A 23819-nucleotide genomic window follows, 5' to 3' on the forward strand; every position below is an offset into this window, starting at 1 on the left:
GCTACTACTTCAGTGGATGACAGCTACGTACGGATTATGGCTCGGAGGAACCCTTGCAGCAACGCTACCACGTTGAATAATGCCTATCGTGCAGCCACAGGACGTTGTGTTACGACTCAAACTGTGCGCAATAGGTTGCATGATGCACATCTTCAATCCCAACGTCCACGGCGAGGCCCATCTTCGCAACCACGACATCATGCAGCGTGGTACATATGGGCCCAACAACATGCCGAATGGACCACTCAGGATCGGCATAACGTTCTCTTTACCGATGAGTGTCGCATGTGCCTTCACCCACACAATCGTCGGAAACGTGATTGGAGGCAACTCGGTCGGGCTTAACGCCTTAGAGCTGAACGTCCAGCGATTGCAGCAAGATGGAGGTTCCCTGGTGTTTCGGGATGGGATTGTGGGGCCGACGTACGCCGCTGGTGGTCATGGAAGGCGCCGTAACGGCAGTGTGATACGTGAATGCCATCCTCCGACCGATAGTGCAACCATATCGGCAGCATATTGGCGAGGTATACGTCTTCATGGACGACAATTCGCGCCCCCGTCGCGCACATCTTGTGAATGACTTCCTTCAGGATAACGACTTCGCTCGACTAGAGTGGCCAGCATGTTCTCCCGACGTGAGCCATATCGAACGTGCCTGGGATAGATCGAAAAGGACTGTTTATGGACGACTTGACCCAACTATTTTGAGGGATCTACGCCGAATCGCCGTTTGAGGAGTGGGACAGTCTGGACCAACAGTGCCTTGATGAACTTGTGGATAGTATGCCACTACGAATACACGCATGCATCAATGCAAGAGGACGTGCTACTGGGAATTAGAAGTACCGGTGTGTACAACAATCTGGGCCGCCACCTCTGAAGGTTTGGCCGTATGATGGTGTGACCACGTAACCACGACGCCATGGCTATTCCAGTTCGCTCGATGTTGCACATCTTCAGCTTCGACAGTTCACTGTTTCGATTTTACTTCCTTTTTCACTGTTCAGTACACTTTTTTCTTGTTTCCATGCTTCATGTGTGTTCAGTTTTTCACGAGCTATTCACTGGACCATCTTACCAGTAAACCTGATGAGGGTGCGATGGGAGTTTCCTTTGTTACTGACATGAATTTGAAGTTAATAAGTTTACTCGTTCTAGAGAAAAATGGTTCTGAACAGTCAGACGGACAGACAACAAAGGAACTCTGCAAGGATCTCGTTTTTACAGATTGAGGCACGAAACACTAAAAGTATTTGGACACCCCTATTTAATGCGGAATTGGTGACTTGACGTCACGAGAGGCGAATTTACCAGCAGACGAGGAGGCGGGGAGTATAGTGTTGTCAGTAGAGAAGTAGTAACACCTCAATGGGTCGGTCAGGAGAGCTGGTGACGTGGACTAGGCATTGGATGTCGCCGGAGTAACAAATCCATCACGGACGTCTCATCCCTTATAAAGTTTCTAGAATCGACTGTTGTTGACGTGACTGTTAAATGTAAACAGAAAGGGGCAACCACAGGCAAACAGAGACGAGGATGATCTCATGTACTGCTGGACAGACACTGTGGAGCATCGCCAAAGGTGGCTGTAAAATAAAAATAATAAAAAATGCAGTCAGCTGAAGGAGCGTCTCGGTGGAGTTTCAAAGTACTAACAGCTCTCCAGCATCTCAGAGACAGTGCGTGTTGGTGTTGGTGTTGTTGTTGTTGTGGTCTTCAGACTGGTTCGATGCAGCTCTCCATGCTACTCTATCCTGTTCAAGCTTCATCTCCCAGTACCTACTGCAGCCTACATCCTTCTGAATCTGCTTAGTGTGTTCATCTCTTGGTCTCCCTCTACGATTTTTACCCTCCACGCTGCCCTCCAATGCTAAATTAGTGATCCCTCGATGTCTCGGAACATGTCCTACCAACCTATCCCTTCTTCTAGTCAAGTTGTGCCATAAGCTCCTCTTCTCCCCAATTCTATTCAATACCTCGTCATTAGTTATGTGATCTACCCATCTAATCTTCAGCATTCTTCTATAGCACCACATTTCGAAAGCTTCTATTCGCTTCTTGTCTAAACCATTTATCGTCCACGTTTCACTTCCATACATGGCTACACTCCATACAAACACTTTCAGAAAAGACTTCCTGATATTTAAATCTATACTCGATGTTAACAAATTTTTCTTCTTCAGAAACGCTTTTCTTGCCATTGCCAGTCTACATTTTATATCCTCTCTACTTCGACCATCATCAGTTATTTTGCTCCCCAAATAGCAAAACTCCTTTACTACTTTGTCTCATTTCCTAATCTAAATCCCTCAGCATCACCCGACTTAATTCGACTACAGTCCATTATCCTCGTTTTGCTTCTGTTGATGTTCATCTTATATCCTCCTTTCAAGACACTGTCCATTCCGTTCAAATGCTCTTCCAGGTCCTTTGCTGTCTCCGACAGAATTACAATGTCATCAGCGAACCTCAAAGTTTTTATTTCTTCTCCATGGATTTTAATACCTACTCCGAACTTTTCTTTTGGTTCTTTTATTGCTTGGTCAATATACAGATTGAATAACACAGGGGGTAGGCTACAATCCTGTCTCACTTCCTTCCTTCCCAACCACTGTTTCCCTTATACAGTAAAGCTGCATGCCCTCGGGAAAAATTACGGCTGTAGTTTCCCCTTGCTTTCAGCCGTTCGCAGTACCAGCACAGCAAGGCCATTTTGGTTAGTGTTAAAAGGCCAGATCAGTCAGTCATCCCTTGCAACTACTGAAAAGGCTGCTGCCCCTCTTCAGGAACCACACGATTGTCTGGCCTCTCAACAGATACCCGTCCGTTGTGGTTGCACCTACGGTATGGCTACCTGTATCGTTGAGGCACGCAAGTCTCCCCACCAACGTCAAGGTCTATGATTCATGGGGGGGGGAGGGGTGTTAAAAAGTATGCGGCACAATCTCCTCGTGAACTAGAGATTTCTAGTCAGTGCTAAGCTACGCTTGAGCTTGAATGGTGTAAAGAGCGACAACTCAGGACAGATGAATTGAAACGAATGAGTTGAAGCGATGAATCACGCTACACCCTGTGGCAATCCAGTGGAAGGGTGTGTGCTTGCCAGATGCCATGAAACCTTTACAGCGTCAACAATGAAGTACGGTGGAGATGGTGTTTGGGTATAGGGCTGTTCCTCGTCTTTGTGTGGGTCGTTTTACGGCACTTAAGAAAACGCTACATCCGGAAGGATATGAACACGTTTTACAGCCTTGTGTACTCCATACGGTAAGGACCAGTCCGGAGAAGGCAATTGACTGTTCCAACACCAAATGCACCCTCACAGAAAGCAGCACTTCTATAGAATGGTTTATGACTTACTTGACTTGACTTAATTCCCTTGGCCCCTGTGGGGGCATAGGGCATCCGGGAGAACTCGCCATCCGTCTCTGTCTTTGGCCATTTGCCTCAATTCTGGCCAGGTCTTGCCAACTCATTTTGCTTCCCCTTCCACTGTTATCTTCCGTGTGCCCCTTGGTCTTCTTCTCTTCCTTGTTCCCTGGGGATTCCATTCCAATGCTTTTTTTCTCGATGGCTCCATCTGGTTTTCTTAAGGTGTGCCCCAACCATCCCCACTTTCTCTCTCGTATCTGGTCTTCTATAGGTTTCTGGTTTGTTATTCTCCAGAGCTCCTCATTACATTTTTTTTCTGGCCACCAGATATTCATGATGCGTCGAAGACATCTATTTATGAAGCTTTGTAACTGGGATGTTTTCTTTTCATCCATTTTCCAGCTTTCACTGGCGTACAGAAAGACAGCCTTCACATTTGTATTAAAAATAGGGATTTTTTTTTGTACGTGATATTTCTATTTTTCCATATTGGATAAAATTGTATGAAGGCAGCATTTGCCTTTTTAATGCGGTTTTTCACGTCATCTCCAGCTCCACCATCTTCTGCCACTATACTACCCAGATACAGGAATGAGTTGAGTCTCCACCCGCTGCTCACCTATTAACAATGGCACCTCCATGTTCCCTGAATTTACTCTCATTTCCTTTGTTTTGCCTATATTTATCTTGAGGCCAGCAGTCTCTGCTTCTTCTTTCAGCAAGTTTAATTTAGCTTGCATATCAGTCAGCCTTGGAACTAGTAAAACTATGTCGTCTGCAAAATCCAAATCCTCTAGACGTTCGTGGATCCCCCACTGGATTCCTCGTCTCCTGCCTGCTGTGACTCTTCTCATAACAGTGTCTAGAACGAGTAGAAAAAGTGTTGGTGACAAAATGCAACCCTGACGGACTCCAGTTGTTATTTCCCTTGTGGAGTACGCAGCATTTGTAGCCATCATATAGAACTTTTATGATGTTTAAGATCTTCTGTGGTATGCCATACTTCCGCAATACCTGCCAGAGCACTTTGTACCACGGAATCGAAGGCCTTTTGAAAATCAATGAATGCCTGGTACATAGTTGCTTGGAATTATTTGCTTCGCTCTAAAATGATCCTAAGAGTGTTAATTAGATGAACACAACTGCGTTGTGTCCTAAAATCGGCCTGTTCTTTACGCAGTCGCTTTTCAAGGGATTCTTTAATTCTGTTTAAAATAATTCTGGTGAGGACCTTACTGGGCACTGACAACAATGTAATACCACACCAGTTGTTACAGTCTGACACATTTCCCTTTTTTGGGAGCTTTACCGCCAAACCATTTTTCCGCTCCTTTGGAGATTTCTCTTCAAGCCAAATATGCTTCAGCAAAGGATGGAGCATTTTAACAGTACTTTCAATATCAGCTTTTAAGAGCTCCGGTGCTATGTTGTCTAGGCCTGGAGCCTTTGTATTTTTTAGTGTTTTCAAGGAAATCCTAATTTCGTCCATTGTGGGGCACTGCAAATTTATATCTTTATCTTCTTCGACTTCTCCTGGAGCATCTCTTACGTGTTCCTCTTGGTTGTCTTCACAATTTAACAGTTCCTTGAAGTGCTCCTCCCACCTCTGTAGCTGTGCCTGTTGAGTTGTATGCATCACCCCATCCTTGTTCTTAACTGGTCCTTCATGTCTGAAGTTCTTCATTGACAACCGTTTGGTAATATTGTAGAGCTCTTTCATATTTCCTTGTCTTGCTGCCTCTTCTGCTAATTTTGCAAGCTCATCTATCCATTTCCTTTTATCTCGACGTAGCAATATTATCACTTTTTTGTTCACCTCCATGTATTCTTTATGCGCTTCGCTCTTCAGCGCTCTTGTCTTACAAAAATTTAACCTAAGTTTCAGTTCTTTCCTGTGGTTGATTTCATTCCACGTAGCATCTGAGATCCATACCTTCCTTTGATGTGCCTTAAATCCTAAGATTTTTCTCCCTCATCTAAATAACTGTCTTTAATTTTTTGCCAGCATGTTTAAATTCCCTCTTCCATAAAGTTTTCTTCAGAGAGGACCTGGAATCTGTTTTGTAGTTAAAGGGCAAATGTTTCTTTGATCTGTTGGTCTTTTAATCTTGCCACATCTATTTTCTTGCACCTGTGATTGAACTTGGTTCTATTTGCCACTATCTTCAGTCTGAATTCCGCCAAAACTAGGTGGTGGTCACTTCCAACGTCTGCCCCTTTTCTATTTCTGACATCTAACAGTGTGTCGGAACTTTCCGCTCATGACTATGTGGTCTATTTGAATTTCGGTAACGTGGTCTGGAGAAACCCACGTTATCTTATGGTAGTTACGATGTGGAAACAATGTGCTTCTAATGACTAGGTCATGTTCAGCGCATGTATCTATCAACATTTCACCATTTACATTCCTGATCCCCAATCCATGCACGCCCATGATATGTTCAAGCCCTTCATTTTCTGAACCAACTTTTGCGTTCACGTCACCCATTAAAATTTTTATGTCCCTAGAATTTGTTTGTCTAAGGACTCCGTTAAGCTCTGTATAAAATGCATCTTTTAATTCTCCTTTAGCTATTTCAGTAGGTGCATACCATTGAATTACAGTGACATATCGCACATTTGTTTTAAAGCGTGCGGTTATTATCCGTTCTGAGACTGGTTTCCACTCCAGTAAGCTCTTCTTGCTGTTTTTAGATAGTAAGAGCCCTACACCATTCCTATGCATTGCGTCCTCACCTGTTTGACCCGCATACAGCAACACTCCACCATTTTGTGTTTGGAATTCCCCAGATTCTGGCCACCTTACTTCACTTAGTCCCAATATATCTAGTCGATAGTTCTCCATCTCTTTTTCAACCTGTCTTAGTCTCCCTGCCTCTCTCAAAGTCCTTACATTCCAAAAACCGATACGGATTTTCCTTTTCAGGCCAAAGGTCATATCCTTAAGATCCATCCGGCTGCTTCTCCTTTTAGTTTCTGTGATATGTGTTTTTTGGTGGTGCGGGTTATCAGCCCACAGCCTCAGAGTGTCCTGGTGGGGCGGCCACCTCATGGCCTGGACACCTGTTAGGTTTTATTTCAGGGCCTTACCCCTTAGATAGCTTGTCTTCACCACGACTACAGAACGCTATCCATCCCTTCGCAGTAAGGCCTATATGTATCAACGTTGTCCTGCTGCCACACAATCACGAGGAGGAAAAGGAAAGGGAGTGTATAGGATGGGACAGAACAGGATAGGATAGGACAGGACAGGACACTAGACGGGACGTTGTGAGACACACTTTGTCTGGATCCTCTATAGAGACCTGTCGGGCTTGGGAGGCCCTGCTGGTAGTTACACCACCGCCGGCATAGCCCTCCACTTCATTGGATCACACAAACTCCCTCGCCCACACGGACAGTGTTTCGTTAAGGCGGTGTCTCCTGAGGGGGATACAATGGTTTATGCGCAATAACATCCTCGAAACGGATTGGCGTGCCTAGAACCCCGACCTGAACACCTCCAGAATCAGCTAAAACATGAACTTCGCTCCAGATCCCAGCCTTTAGCATCATTACTTTCCGCTCATTAGGTAGAATGGGCTGTCGTTCCTCCACAAACATTCAGATGCCTCCCTCACTGTATCTACCAGAGTTCAAATTGTCGCCGGCCTGAGTGGTCGAGCGGTTCTAGGCCCTACAGTCTGGAGCCGCGCGACCGCTATGGTCGCAGGTTCGAATCCTGCCTCGAACATGGATGTGTGTGATGTCCTTCGGTTAGTTAGGTTTAAGTATTTCTGAGTTCTAGGGGACTGATGACCTCAGAAGCTAAGTCACATAGTGTTCAAAGCCATTTGACCCATTTCAAATTGCAAAGTCGAAGGATGGACTCATTCCATATTACTGGCTTCTGATAAATGTCCACATACAACCGGTCAGGTAGTATCTGAGAGATGTGAAGGAAGTACTGAATATCCCCATTGTGATCTAACGTTCGGTGGAAGTTTATATTACGGTAATTTCCAGCGTACCAAAATTTGTGCTACCACAAACTGATGAGGACAGGCGGACTTTCTGCGGATTTAATTTCAATTTCTCATCGCCGGTGCATTCTCATAACGGCTGTTTACTGTTTGTTGAATGTATATAGACGTTAACTATGACGTTTCGCTACCGAGAACGATAAAAGTAGCAAACCAAACTTGCGTTAAATTAACTTCAGGAGTGCTAATACATGATATCTACACTGACCACTAAGGCAGGCAGAATTGTTACACTGACTGTCTTTCCTAAGAGAAGTCAGGCGCGTTTTCTCCGGTGTTTCGGCAGATATTTATAGTTTTGTTTTTGCGTTGTGTGGCTGTAGTCAGCCCAAACAAATACTACCTATCACGTCTCTCACGATACGCTCAGTGTTGACGAAAAGCGCCGGTTTGTTTTCCGTTGCAAATAGAATGATTTTTAAAGCGTAATTTTACGTGTCCATTCGATAGAGCGGTCCCACATTAGTCCAGTGTGATGTGTTTTATCGGTATGTTGTAACAGGGACAGTAAAAAATGAACAACCACCTGTACGCGAGCAGCGGTGCTACGTGGCGGTATCACTCATGGGAGAATGGTCGGAGTTGCCGCTGCTGGAGTACAGGTTATTCTTACTGTTTCACTGTCCATGTTAATATACGGATAAAACAGATACCACACTGGACTAATGTGGGGCTGCTCTATCGAATGGGAAACTGGAAATTGTTGGTAAGTTCCTATGAGACCAAACTGCTGAGGTCATCGGTCCCTAGGCTTACACTCCACTTAATCTTAGGCTAGGGACAACACACACAGCCATGACCGAGGGACGACTCGAACCTCCGACGGGGGAGCCGCGCAAACCGTGACGAGGTGCCTCAGACCACGCGGCTACCCTGCGCGACGCCCTGTCGAATGGAACGTGAAATTCCGGTTTAAAACTCATTTTGTTTGAGAAGGGAAACAAATCTACGCTTTCCGTAGACTCTGGGCGTCGCATGAAATGAGCAGTATTTGTTTGGGCTGACTCCAGCTACACAGTTCAAAAACGAAACTGCAAATATCTGGCGAAACACAAGAGAGAACGCGACTGACAGACCTTATGGAGGGACACACTGCATAAACGGGACGCGTTTGACTTCAAACGTATAGGCATTAACTGATAATTTGAAAATAAACTAAACGGTAGTAAAATTCTGTATTAAAATGTTCTCGTTAAAAGATATTTTATTAATCATCGTATTTAAAGCACACTATTATTGGTAGCAACAAATGTGATGAACAGATGAGAGCCCCACTACTCTTGAGTCAGTCCGATGCGGTATATTAAAAACCTATAATCTTTCTTGAGTACTGTCGTCAGTCTTTGTGGGTTACGACGTATTACGTCATTTTCTCGTTCGGCAAGCGACGACTGTTGCGGAAATGCTCATAGAAGTCCAGAAACAGACGCTACAGAACAGGCGTTGTCCATCACGCAGAGTTTATGCTAAAATTCCGAGATCAGTCGTCTCAAGAATAGTCAGGTAATACACAATATTATCTCTTCCAACATGCATATCGCGAAGTAACTGATAAATTAGAGATAATCCTGGGCCTTATAGATTCTTGATACTCCAACGTACCATTTGTGAATGAAATAGGATTGGAGGAGGGGGGGCTCCTTGATTTGTGATACGTAAAGTACCCTCTGCCACACATCGTAAGGTGGCTCGCAATATATATATATATATATATATATATATATATATATATATATATATATATATATATATATATATATATATATATATATGCTCGCAGACATTCACAATATACAGGGTGGTCCATTGATCGTGACCGAGCCAAATATCTCACGAAATAAGCATCAAACGAAAAAACTACAAAGAACGAAACTTGTCTAGCTTGAAGGGGGAAACCAGATGGCGCTATGGTTGGCCCGCTAGATGGCGCTGCCATAGGTCAAACGCTTATCAACTGCGTTTTTTTGAATAGGAACCCTCATTTTTTAATACATATTCGTGTACTGAGTAGAGAAATATGAATATTTTAGTTGGACCACTTTTCTCGCTTTGTGATAGATGGTGCTGTAATGGTCACAAACGTACGGCTCACAATTTTAGACGAACAGTTGGTAACAGGTGCCGGACATCCATCATGTTGGAAGTACATCGCCATTCTGTCATGCAGTGAAACATCTTGTAGTAACATCGGTAGAACATTACGTAGGAAATGAGCATACACTGCACCATTTAGATTGCCATTGATAAAATGGAGGCCAATTATCCTTCCTCCCTTAATGCCGCACCACACATTAACCCACAAAGGTCGCTGATGTTCCACTTGTTGCAGCCATCGTGGTTTTTCCGTTGCCCAATAGTACATGTTATGCCGGTTTACGTTACTGCTGTTGGTGAATGACGCTTCGTCACAAAATAGAACGCGTGCGAAAAATCTGTCATCGTCCCGTAATTTCTCTTCTGCCCTCTGACAGAACTATACACGACGTTCAGAGTCGTCGCCATGCAATTCCTGGTGCATAGAAATATGACAAGGCTGCAATCGATGTTGATGTAGCGTTCTCAACAGATTTTTGAGATTCCCGATTCTCGTGCAATTTGTCTGACACTGATGTGCATCATCATTTGTTGCAGGTCGTGGTTGACGTTTCACATGTGACTGAACACTTCCTGTTTCCTTAAAAAACTTAACTATCCGGCGAACGGTCCGGACACTTGGATGATGTCGTCCAGGATACCGAGCAGCATACATAGCGCACGCCCGTTGGGCATTTTGATCACAATAGCTATATATCAACAAGATATCGACCTCTTCCACAATTAGTAAACGGTCCATTTTAACACGGGTAATACATCGCAAAGCAAATACCGTCCGCACTGGCGGAATGTTACGTGATGCTGTGTACTTACACGTTTGTGACTATTACAGCGCCATCTATCACAAAGCGAAAAAAGTGGTCCAACTAAAACATTCATATTTCTCTACGTACTACACGAATATGTAATAAAAATGGGGGGTTCCTGTTTTAAAAAACCTTGACCTTTGGCAGCGCCATCTAGCGGGCCAACCATAGCGCCATCTGGTCTCCCTCTTCAAGCTAGACGAGTTTCGTTCTTTATAGTTTTTTTCGTTTGATGCTTATTTCGTGAGATATTTGGCCCGGTCACTATCAGTGGACTACCCTGTAGGTCCTAATTTTCTCAAACAAATAATGCAAATTACCAACGAAGCCTTTAATGTAAGAGGCAATCACCTGCTGCACCTGCTCTTGTCTCCGGAGGCTACACAAAATTAAAATCTGGGTTGTTGTAATGTAAGCCGAGAAAAAATTTAAAAAAGCAACCCAATAAAACCAACTATAATGACGAAAAGCAGGAAATAATTTAATTAATATTGCATTTAAACTTTTCTTGCAGTATAAGGAAAAGAGTTAAATAAAATTTACACTTCCAGAAAAACTTTAAATTCATGTAGAAACGCAACTGCTGTAAAGCAGAAACTTAAAGACCTGGACTAATTTCTTGGCTTTTTTTCTCTCCTAAATTATTTTTTTAATTTTGACCAAACAATCTCATAGGTGGAGAAGATTCTCTCAGTGCATGCAGTAGGGGAAGGAATGAGGCTTTCCACAAAAGTAATAAATCCTGTTGATAAATTTTCTGTTTTCATTCATTTGTTTGAATGAAACTTAGTTAAAATGACATCAGTGTCTGGGAGATATTCGCAATCAGCAATCCTGAAAGACAAAACACTTGCAATTCAGTCTGGATGCACCTCAGAGCCACATTTCAGCACACTCTTCTTGTTCAGTAGTTAATCCCCTCCCTCTAAACCCTGGATCTAACATACTGGTAAATTAATGAAAGGGTTCTAGTGCTTGTTCCATTCGTTTTTTATTGGGTTCCACATCAGGACTTTCTACAATATCAGTCCACAGTTCGACAGCTTGTGCAGTATTTGTGCTGACTGCTTGGCAAAGAACTAAGATTGTACAAACCTCCGACAGTTGTTCGAGAAGATAAGCATCATATTATTAATACTGTCAAAGATTTTGCTAATGTTAGTAGAGACTTCTTCAGAATGTTGTATTCCAATTTTAACTCTAAAAGTAGTTGCAAGAATGGGTTAGAGTTTTGAATAAATTAATCATAAGAATAAGCTGAATATATTTTGAGAAAATCCCAAAACATTGATTAAAACCCATAAAATACAATTATCCCACTGGGTAGAGTTTCTTAAAATTACTTAGGTTTGTGTCAACCCTAATTCAAATACTTTGATAGATGATCGCTCCTATCAAACGCAGCCTCGACTCTGTTGCATGTAGGTTTACAGCAATAGAGCAGATAGACAAGGCCAGAGATGTAGGAGGAGGCAGCTACTTCCTCACAATGTATCGAGGTGACCGTACGTGTTGATCGGTGTGGCGCCCGACTTCGCGAATAGCTTCCACAAATACTGGTTAGCTGGTGCTACTGCGTATACATCCACTGCGACACACGCTGACAAAAAAAGCGCGCCGTGCTGAAGAACACCTGCAGAATATCAGCAGTATATACACAATCAACATTTTCCAGAAGTACCATTGTGTACAAAAGTTAGGCTTATTAGGAGGAAAAGAAAAGGAATATTTGCAGAGAAATGGTAAGCAGTCGCTGTAAATGACGTGAAGATTTCCTTACAAAAAATAATTATTCTTACTTTCAAATACGCAAAGATTGACGAAAATCAGGATGTTTGACTCTCATTGCTGGTAGTACTTGGCTGGAAACAGACTGAGGCATAACGACTGTCTGGCGGGGTAAAGTAGTCAGATTGATTGGACACATAGCAGCCTCAGTAACGTACACCATTGGCTAAAAGTATTGAGCACCGTAGAAATTTTGCAGGTGTGGACTATACAATGGACAGCCAAATCTGAGGCGAACCGGTTGATCGTGTCTTGAGACCTTTCCGTTGTTGGACACGTATTCAGGAGGACTGGGGTTCCAATCAGTGTCCTACCAATTTATCTACGTTTTAAAGTAAATGTCAGGGTGCTTGTTGTGAAAAGGGCGCGTCGATTACCTGCCTTGCCCACTTCAAATGACCTCTACGCCGGTGGGACGTAAAACGCTGTCTTCCTTTGTCCTCACCAAAGTGCCGCGTGACATTAACGTCCCCATTCGACGTGTTGGATCACCAGCGACAGTGTCGCGTGCCATCAGCGCAGAGGTGTCCGTCCCCTGACCTGTGTTAAATTGCGGGGTCGCAAATACAATGTCACCTTCCGACCATACCTTGTAAACGATATGCAGGTGTTGGGAAATTCCTTCCAGCAGTCGGGTTGTAGTCGACCACAGCTGCTCAACTCGTATTAGACGATGGATAAACTAATTAAGGGTTGAGTAGAAGCAGATAAGTACTACTAACCCCTGCCATGTGAACTGCTTAACAGTGGAGTATAGTTTCCGTAGTCAGTGTGCTTTATGACCGGCTTACATTAAACGTACAAATGGTTCAAATGGCTCTGAGCACTATGCGACTTAACTTCTGAGGTCATCAGTCCCCTAGAACTTAGAACTAATTAAACCAAACTAACCTAAGGACATCACACACATCCATGCCCGAGGCAGGATTCGAACCTGCGACCGTAGCGGTCGCTCGGTTCCAGACTGCAGCGCCTAGAACCGCACGGCCACTCCTGCCGGCTTTAAACGTGCAATAGCTAACTGCAGTGTAATGCATCGTTGGGTTGGTCAGCGATTGTGTTGTCCTGACTTTGACGATCTCCATCGTAACATACATACTTTCTTATCCTCCTCAGTCCAGAGCTTAAAATGTTCAAATGTGTGTGAAATCTTATGGGATTTAACAGCTAAGGTCATCAGTCCCTAAGCTTACACACTACTTAACCTAAATTATCCTAAGGACAAACACACACACCCATGCCCGAGGGAGGACTCGAACCTCCGCCGGGACCAGCCGCACAGTCCACGACTGCAGCGCCTTACACCGCTCAGCTAATCCCGTGCGGCGGTCCAGAGCTTAGATTTTATGTATGAATAGTTTATATTGTTGGCCAATGTGTTGTTCTGGATAAAAATACTAAATTCAAAAATAAATTGGCACGATTCACCAGAATTTTGGAACATGTTGAGAGTTAAAAAATTAGAGAAGTATTTTCAGTACCTCGACAGCTGACATTAAGCACCTAAAAATGAAAACATAATGCCGCTGGGATGTAAAAGTACAGGTCGTTGCCGAATGCTGTCACAGTGCTACCTCTGGAATAATATATAGTTGTATCGCTGTGTTGTAAGTAATTTTGTATTAAAGGAGACCACTCATCGAAAGACAGTTGACGGAGTGATTTATAGCCAAGCAGAAAAAAGAAGAAAAAACTAACTTGCTTTTGGTTCTTTCGGACTTGTCAGAAATAACAGACGACATATATAAGTTGAACGAAATTATAATTAACACCTTCAGCAGCTAACGGGCGTTGATACATATCAACGGGGACAGGTGAAAATGTGTGTCACGACCGGGACTCGGACCCGGGATCTCCTGCTTACATGGCACACGCTCTAGCCATCTGAGCCACCGGCTAGCGCCTGTCAGCAGCTGAAGGTATTAATATAATTATAATTTCGTTCTAGACGGCTGCAGGTCACGTCCGAAAGAACAGACACCATATCCATATAAATACATAAGTTGATCCTGCAGCCGCTATGAATCAAGACACAAAGAAATTGACATCAGCTTCTAGTGGACAGTGATTTAAATCGGTGCCCACTGGCAGGAAACGTCATTAATTCCTTTCTGTCTTCCCCTTTTCGATGAGTGGTCTCCTTTAATCCGAAATCATTAATATTGTGCTAGAATTTTAATATAACATTTATATTACATTATTGCTGTGATAAAATAGTCACTTATTCGATAGTGAAGAGTATATTAGTTAACAGAAAGTTGACACATTCTAGTCTAGAATTACTTTTAAAAAAAATCCTCAATTTTCGAAGACCTGCTGACACTACGAACCTACTGGGCGCATGCAAAATGAAGATAAATGGTGTACAGGCAGCACACTGTGCAAAGTATACAGTAGGCTACAATCACGCACAGCAAGTTAAGTATGGCCCCTTGGTTAGAAAAAAGTATGGATGTCTAGTATACCTTACGTAGTGTTATTTGTATTCGTTGTAAGTTCGAGAAAGGATTATTCAGCAGTAGTTTTGTCTTAGTAGAAGGAAGCGTTAATCGTTAAATTAAGTTACTAATAGTGATTCTGTAACAAGTTTCGCTCTTTACCGGAGTAATCTGAGGTGACAAAAGTCGTGGGTTACCTCCCAGTATCGCGTCTGACCCCTCTTTCTTTCTCGGCGTAGTGCAGAAACTCGATGTGGCGTGGACTCAATGGACTCAACAAATCGCTGGAATTCCCCTGCAGAAATAGTGAGCCATGCTGTCTCTACAGCAGTCCAAAACTGCAAGCATTGTCGGTGCAGGAACTGATATCTTGATTATATCCCATAAGTTTTCTAGAGCATTCATTTCGAACTGTCTGAATGGGCACATAATTCGCTCATATTCTCCAGAATGTTCTTCGAATCTACCGCGAACAGCTGCGGTCCAGTGACATGGCTCACTGCCGTCTATAAAACGGGGTCCCTAAAATGCTGCAAATGGTCTCCAGGTTATCAAAAATTACCATTTCAGGTCAATGATCGGTTCAGTTGGACCAGGGTACCCGGTCCATTCCATTGAAATATAGCTGGCAACATTGAGCCACCGCCAGCTTGAACAGTGCCGAGTTGACAACTTGGATCCATGCCTTCGTGGGATGTTTACCACACTCGAACCCTACCATCAGCTCTTAAAAACAGAAATCGAGACTCACCCGTCAAGACCACGGTTTTCCAGTCGTGTAGGGTCCGACCAGTATGGTAAAGAGTGCAGGAGAGGTACTGCGGGCGATGTCGTGTTGTTAGCAAAGACATTAAAGTTGGTCGTATGCTGCCATAGCCCTTTAACGCCAAATTTCGCCTGCTCTAACGGATATGTTCGTCGTACGTCCCGTGTTAACTTATGTGGTTAATCGACACAGTATTGTTCGTCTCTTAGCACTAACAAAGCTATAGAAACGCCGCTGCTCTCGGTCGTTAAGTGAAGGTCGTCGGCCCCTGCGTTGTCCGTAGCCAGAGGTAATAGCTGAAGTTGGTGTTCTCGGCACACACTTTACACTGTTGATCTCATATTACTGAAGTCCATAAAGATTACCGACATCTAATCTCCTGTGCGTTTAACTTCAACTACCATACCGCATTCACAGTCTGTCAACTCCCGTCGTGCGTCCGCAATCACCTCGGAAACCTTTGTACGTGAATCATGTAATTAAAAATGACACCTCCTCCAACGCACTGCCCTTTTATACCTCGCATACGTGATACAACCTCTATCTGCATGTCGCTACTCCATGACTTTTGTTATCTCAGTGTATAACATAGAGCAGCGCGTATTGAAGAATGGAAATGTCTGGTAAAACTTGGATTTCACTGAAACATACTGTGCTTACAGGAGCCGCTAATTGTTAAAGTTTCAGCAGAAATTTATTATGGAAAGGACGTGAGCACTCGCGCTTCTGTCAATATGCGACAGGTGTTGGTCGTTAGAGAAGCATTAGCAAGTATGGCTGCGCCGCTGCCGGAGTGTCGGCTGCGATTCCGCAGCGAGCGTAGCTGCAAATGCTGATCTCAGGTGGGACTCTGGTTACAGCTGCGTGCACGTGCGTGTTCCAGATGATCTGGTGGTGGCTGCTGTTGCTGGCGGCGGCGCTCTGCTGCGCGGCCTTCGAGCTTCCAGAGAAGGGACGCGGCTGCGTCGTGCTGCGGACGCACGGCATGCTGGGAGCGGACTGCAGCTCCAGGGACCTCAGGGACGTCCCGCAGAACCTCGACACCCGCATAGAGGTGCGTGGCCTCCTGGCTCCTAACGCTTCCCGCTAGGGAAGATCCAGAACATCCTAAAATCAGAAATTACAGGCCGCTTGCACAGAAACATTACAACAATGTAACTATGTATTCCCAACAAAATTTCAGACTTCACTCACGGATATTTTCTGAGTGTTTTTCTTCATCATCATCTTCTTCTTCTTCCCGTGATTGAGCGGAGTGAAAACAACACTCCCTAGAAATTACAAAACTGGTTTTTGTCCGAATTTTTATAAACAAAGGAAGAGTAGGAAATCGGCAAATATGGTATCAAACTGACCAGCATGATGTGTAGTGTTCCAGAATTCTTGTCCGAATTTTCATAGCCAAATGTAGACTGGGAAACGGACAAATGAGTCATTAAAATGACCAACATGAGATCTAGTTTTGCAAAAAAAAAAAAAAAAAAAAAAAAAAATGCTTAGAGCGTGGTTTAGTTGGGCACATAGATTCATTCTTTCTTGCGTTCTTTCTTTCCTTTTTTCTTTCATGTTGAAAAATTTAATAGCATATCTAAGTACAAACAGAAACTCGTTTTCTTTTCGTCAGCGTACTTTTAGAAATAATAGAATACTAACTAATTTTTAAACATAAAGGGTGAACATTAGTAAAACCGGCAAACTGCAGGGATGAATTCCTGAATGGAAATGGAGGAGGAAAGGTACTACGAACGTGTCTGGAAATGCGTCGTTGCCATTGTAGACGGCACTGACGAATTACAGTTCGTCTGACCACGTGCCGTGTGTCCCTTGTGTGTTGCAGGCTGTGTGGTTGACGCATCATACTGTAAACAGCAGAATGACCGGTATTCATTTCGGGAAAAAGCCGAGATGGTGTTTCTGAAAGGCCATGGTGATGGAAACGGTCGAGAAGCAGCAGGACTGTACGAAAACAAGCACACTCACAGACGCCAACCACATCAGACAACATATTAAGCCCTTTTTGGGCGTTTGTGTGTTCATGGTTTCTTTCAGACAGACGAACATGTGGGCAGCCGGCGGACTGTGCATACACCAGATTTAGCAGACCATGTTGTACACGATACTGAGACGATTCCTAGTACAGGTTCCAGGCAAGTCGCCCGCCAACGAGCTGTAAGCCAACATACGATTATATCTTACATGACAACCGCTACTATCCCTGTCACCTGCAACGAGTGCAAGGATTATCAGCAGCGGATTTCCCTCTGTGGGACGGATTTTGTCGGTTTTTGCACCAGACCATCACAATTAAGAATTTTTGTCATTAGTCCTCATTACCGACGAAGCAACCTTTTCCAGAACTGGCATCAATCTGCATAATCTTCCTCTGTAGGCTAAAGATAGTACGTGGTCAGAGGAACTTTAATTCGTCAGAGCATGGTACCGTGGTAAAGATGCATTTCCAGATGTGTGTTCATAGGACCTTTTTTTTCCTTCATTTCCGGTCAGAAATCTGTCCCTGCAGTTTATCGGATTTATTAATGTTCACCGTATATTATATTTCATACCTTGTGAACAAAATCTGAAAATACAAAACGGTCAATTGTTTTATGAAAATATTTGTTTAAAAGTAATAAGTAAAACGCATTAAAGAAACATTTGACGCTCCTCCGCATCATTTAACAATAATATCTCAAGACCACTAAACAGCAGACGGCACGTTCTACGTAATCTAGCAGACAAATATCCTCCAGTACTGTTCAAAATTCTAAGAAAATCACTGAACTCTAAATTCTCATCGACACCTCACTTGCTGTCCATAATCTCGAGCGTTATTGAGAGAGGTGTGTAGCATGTTTCTCTTTTTTATTCCTTACTTTTAGATATATACTTTCATAAGAGATTTTATCGCTTTATTTTAGTTTTCAAATATTTTTATTTCGTATAAGGCACCCATGGATTTCAACGGCTTTTTTCTGAGTTAATTGCAATCTGTTGGGTTTCTTATACCCCATCTGCTTGCGTGTCCGTATTGCACTAAAAATACACTGAAGGAAAAGAAATCGCAACACCAAGGAGGAGTTGGGCGCATAAATGGAAGTTAGTAGACGTGTTTTTGCACCTGAGAGATGTCTACGAGAAACTGGATGTTTCTTCTGCCATAATGCAGTTAGGTGTCGTTCCGGTAGCTGTTCAAGCTTCTGCAGAGAGCTGTAGGGACCAGTGCGAGTCTGGCTAAAACACGAGAGTAGTGCATCTTGGAGAGAGTCGCCTGTAGGAAGCCGTTTCAAGACCAGAGCCACGTCGGTCAGTTTGCGCTTCTCAGGGTTTTTACTGATCCCAGTGACTCCACGAGGCAGTTGGAGTGGGGAACAGTTTGCACAGATCCCTGTGTCCTGGCCTCTCGACAGAATCAACGCTATTTGATTTTGTTTTATGTGTTTCCTGTCTCCTGGTGAAAGCAGTTTGTGTCAGTCAGACAACAGCCATTGTGGAGGGCGGAGTTCTACCAACCAAAAGGCGGGAGATGTCCTCATTGGACGTTCTTAAGAAGTACCGGGTGTTTATAAATTACTTTTAAAAAAGTAACCTACAATTATCAAAAGCGTAAATAGCTTACAGAAGTTTTGGATACAGCAACTGAATGCAGTATATTCCCTGTCTAACACTGTTAGATTCTGACGTTCCCGCTAGGTGGCGTGCACAATGACTTACTCAGTCATCATGGAGTCGTATAACGGTGCAGAGCGTGCACGGTGTTATTTATGGCTTCATGATTCCCAATCCTGTACCAGAGTTCAGAGACAGTTTAGGACTAAACATCGCAAGCTACCACCTGAAAGACAACTGTTATTAATTGGTACCACTGTCTCGTCGAAACTGTGTATCACATAGGATACTGGGTTACGGTTGGCTGGCGGTCTTTGACGCAGCAATTGAACAAGTTCGGCAGTCTTACATTCGTAATCTGGGTAAATAAAGACGTGCCAACTTACAGTTGAATATGTCTGGTGTTGCAGTGTGAAAGTTATTACAGAATCACCTGTCATTCATGCCCTACAAAATGGAACTGCTGAAAGCTTTAAGAGAAAGTGACCTAGAAAAACGAGCTGAGTTTTATGCAGAAATGTTAAACAAAATGCAGACTGAAGATTATGTGCTAAATAACATTTTGTTCAGTGACGAAAGCCACCTTCCGTACCTGAGGTTAAGTGAGTCGGCACAATGTTCTTTTGTAGAGTGAGCAGAAATGACGTCACGTAATCGAACATATGCGGGATTCACCTAAGATAAATGTTCCTTTGCACTGTAAGCTGCAACAAGATTTACGGTCTTTGTTTTCTTTTTGCCGAGTCAACTGTAAATGCTATATCGTACCTGGACGTGCTTCAACATTGTGTAAGGCATGAGTTACAGCACGATATGGCCACAGAACTTATTTTCCAACAAGATGGCGCACCACCACATTATCGTCGTGAAGCTGTCGTATATCTCCGTAGGAATGTGCTGACTTGGCTTGGACGTGGTGGAACAATATCCTGGCCAACTTGATCACCTGACTTAACCAGAGTCGACTTCTGTGTATGGGGTTACATCAAAGATAGAATGTTTGGTCCTCCGCTCCCGCGAATCGTCGACGAGCTGCGTAACACAAGCAGACTTGCTTCATCGGATTTTGCAGGAAACTGATTACAGATGGAACATTTGTCGTGTTGCTAAAGGTTGCTACACTGAGCACTTGTAAATAAACCTTGAAGATACATTGCATTCAGTGCTGTATCAAACATTTCTGTAATTTATTTCCCTTTTCCACTATTAAAGGTTAATTTTGTATAACTAATTTATAAACACCCGAGGAATCACGACATCGAATGCTCTAGAAATGGTATTGGTGGGAAGCTGGTTGATTAGAGAAGATTTTAGACAGATTATTTGATTAGACACCAGACAACTTCTTAACGGTTTTCTCATTGGCCAGAGTTTGGCGCACCTGTATTTATTGGAAGATTATTTCTTTGCCCGAGACTGCTCAGAACAGGGCAGTATATGTAGTTTTGAGTAGACTCTGGAGGGAGACGAGAAGCAGTACACACGCTCAAAGTTAAGACTAGAGACTTCGAATTTCGATACTTATTTAAGTATCGAAAAACGTTAATCATCAGCAAGAGAATTCACTTTGGGAGAGGAGGCTGTCGCGTGTCTGACGACTGTTAGAGACAGCTGGCAGCACCTATGCAGCTTGCATTTCTACTCAGCGATTATGGTGAGTTATCTGGCAGCACCAATTGGTTAGGGAGATGTCAAATTAACGTTTCTCGATATTTAAATAAATTCTCATCGGTGAATTCATGACGAGGTTCAAATGGTTCTGAGCACTATGGGACATAACTTCTTTGGTCATCAGTCCTCTAGAACTTAGAACTACGTAAACCTAACTAACCTAAGGACATCACACACATCCATGCCCAAGGCAGGATTCGAACCTGCGACCGTAGCGGTTACGCGGTTTCAAACTGTAGCGCCTAGAACCGCTCGGCCACTCCGGCCGGCCATGACGAGGTGAGCAGGCGTAGGTGCATGTGTGTTTTTCATTTCACCTTTGAGCATGATCCTGCTATCAATGTGTGTGCACCTGCAGCTACGTTCTACACGACTAATTTATCAGGACGATGATTATTTCTGAATCTCGATTGCTTTTTCGAACATGTCGCAAAGTTAGTCAGTGCTAGTTTTATGTCATTTCCGTGTTCGAATTAGATCTTTCTTCTGCAGTGTGCTTATTGAGATCCATGTTCATGTCATTACGATTAATAAATTTAAATTCACTTGGGTGAAGATTTAATTCAGTAGTTGGTGAATACTTTTTCCATGCATTATACTTTTTATGATTGTTGTGAAGACCAACATCATACTCATTTACTGGGGCCACCCTTTGATGTTAAATCTATTGGACACAGTTACTAAAAAATAAACCGCTTTGTTGAAGGGACGAATTCCAGCAAAAACCGCCGTCCATATCCCTGAGGTCACTGGCGTTAAAGACGACTCGAGGTTTCAAGAACTCATTGAGGTCTTAAAAGAATTCTAGGATAGTTTTCTAAGTGTTGTGAGTACAATGCCAATCTTACATCTTTTCGAGAAGTTTTCAAGATCGTTTGTTCTTTGAGCTGAAAGCGTGCATGTGCCATGTACAGATAGAACTGACTGGTCTGCAATGTAATTACCGTTTACAAGACAAATTCTTTTGCATTAAAACCATACAGGAGATCTAGATTGTTTTGTTCGGGAAGTGTTTTCACTTCTCCATAATGAGGTTTCAAGTGTGTTAAAATATTTCGATCAACAGGCATGTGTGAAAGCCTTTCGTCGATTATGAAACTAAAAAAGTCACGGTTACGTGGCAATCTGAGTGCAAGAGTTATTTACTGTCCATAAAATGCCTGGGAAAATAAATACTGCTATGTGTGTAAAAAGAGCTACCATATTGACGATCTGAGACCATGTTAGGAGTAAAGAAAGTGTGAGAAAGGCAAACCCCCTTCGTGAAACTTTGCTGCTTTTGAGGCACTACACTCAACTTATGGGTACAAAGGGACACCAGTGACTGCACGCTGTGGACGCAGTACGCTTCGGCGAAGCGTCTAATCTCCGTCATAAAAGTTCTCTGTTCTCAGATGAGTGTTAGATTTCTTTTGTTTCTCCGGAAAGGGTTCGCTAATGCATGACTTATCGATTTTTTCATTATTAAATGTCAGCATTGGTATTCGTACAGCGAACAAGTACATTTAGAAACAGAAACTGGAGGTATGAGGTGAACGAAGGTTCTGCGTCTGAGGTGTTAGCACAAAAGCTGACAAACAGAGAAGATAAAAACACCAAGTGTCTGTTTTCTAGCTACAGAACGCACTTACAGCTTTACTAAACAGGAAGTGTTTTATCGAAAGTCTTACAACTAAAAAAGTGGACTGTGAACACACAACTCTGTGGCACCTGACTGAAATGTGAAATGTCACTCTTCTAGTTTCTTCTTTTCTTTTACTGATGTCTTACCCTGTCACCTTACATGGGCCTTAAATATGGTGTTACCTGTTGTGAAGATGTTTTCATGAACACAAGAATGTTTAGAATATTCTGATGTAAAATCATAATGATTTTCTTTTGTTTTTTACAGGTTCTGGATGTGTCTGACAACAAGATAAGAGAGCTCACTACCAACTCTCTGTCAAAATATTCCAGTCTGAGGTTTCTCTACTTAGGAGATAACACGATATACCTTGCGGACGATGGAGTGTTCACTCCTCTAAGTTCCCTAGAGGTTCTCGATCTCTCTTTGAATGTATTCCGTAGAATACCCTTCGATGTTCTGCGGTTGCCCGTGTTAAGAAAACTCGACTTTTCGCAAAACGGGATTATTCTGGACGATCCAGATGTTTACAAAGGTGCTCCAGTCAGCAACAGCCTGAAGGTGCTGTCACTTGCCAAGAACAAGCTGAAAGAATTTCCCCCTCTGTGGATGGTGCCTCAGTTAGAGTACTTAAATGTTTCAGGGAATGAACTGCGAAGTATAAAAATCACAGACATTGCTCCAATGTGTCGCTTGAAAGAAATAGATGCAAGCCACAACTCAAAATTGTTTAAAGGTGGACTCGATAAGTGTGACTGTTACTTGTTCTCCACGTGGATTGAGAGGAGAAACATTAAGTTAATTCCGCAAGTGTCTCTCAACTGCCCTCCAACCGATACAGGTACGTATCTGTTAATGTATGCCGTATATTTTTCTTGTAAATGAACACTGTTTGGTGCGGGCGCACACAATGTCCACTATTTTGTGTACCTACGAGTGGAGTATTAGCTCCGACGAGAAACGTGATTCAGTGATGATATCAACTTTCATGGATGATAGAGACTTGTAAATGTATCAGTCTTAGATAAGGGACTGGTACGATAACGACAGAATCGGAAGTTATAAGCAAAAATCACCCTGATACCTCCGATCGGTACTGTTGCTGCTTAGATTGTATCGTAGACAACTATCAGATGTCGAAAACGGGAGGGAGGGGGCGGGGGGGAGAGAAGAGAATGTCCAGTGAACATGGGCTCTGATATGCATACCTGAAGAGTTCAGAGCTCATCATCTTCACTAATATGAAACAAATCCTTCCTATTTAACAAGGTATGCATTTTTGAGCCCATGTTTACTGCACAAAGTTTCCTGGTTTGGCCGATACTATCATCTCGGAACGTTGCCTGCCCTACAATCTTAGCAACTACAGTACCACTGCATGTATGCCACTGTCGGAGATACCAGAACGATTGTCGCTTGTAAATTTAGCCTCCATCGTTTCCAGACCAGACTGATACATTTAGCCTTCTCCATTCCTGAAAGTTGGTAACTTCATCTCGGAATCACACTGTGTATCTAGCAGAAGACATTTCCTCACGCATGTAGCAGCTTCTGTTAGCTAGAAAAGTGGTTTCCTGAAACTGTTGTTCTCTTACAGAAATTGACCTAATTATTTTTGTAACTTTGAAGGCA

At 43.1% G+C, this 23819-nt stretch overlaps 1 protein-coding gene across 1 annotated transcript in view; it reads left to right on the forward strand.

Annotated features, from left to right (window-relative positions):
* Positions 1–23819, forward strand: part of LOC126476673 (amphoterin-induced protein 3) — a 142645-nt gene that overhangs the window by 103836 nt on the left and 14990 nt on the right. The window contains exons 2-3 of the mRNA XM_050103560.1: positions 16170–16340; positions 22455–23028. Coding sequence (XP_049959517.1) covers positions 16170–16340; positions 22455–23028 — 745 coding nt within the window. The remainder of the gene's footprint in view (positions 1–16169; positions 16341–22454; positions 23029–23819) is intronic.

This window comes from Schistocerca serialis, chromosome 1, assembly GCF_023864345.2.
Source record: "Schistocerca serialis cubense isolate TAMUIC-IGC-003099 chromosome 1, iqSchSeri2.2, whole genome shotgun sequence".
NCBI lineage: Eukaryota > Metazoa > Arthropoda > Insecta > Orthoptera > Acrididae > Schistocerca > Schistocerca serialis.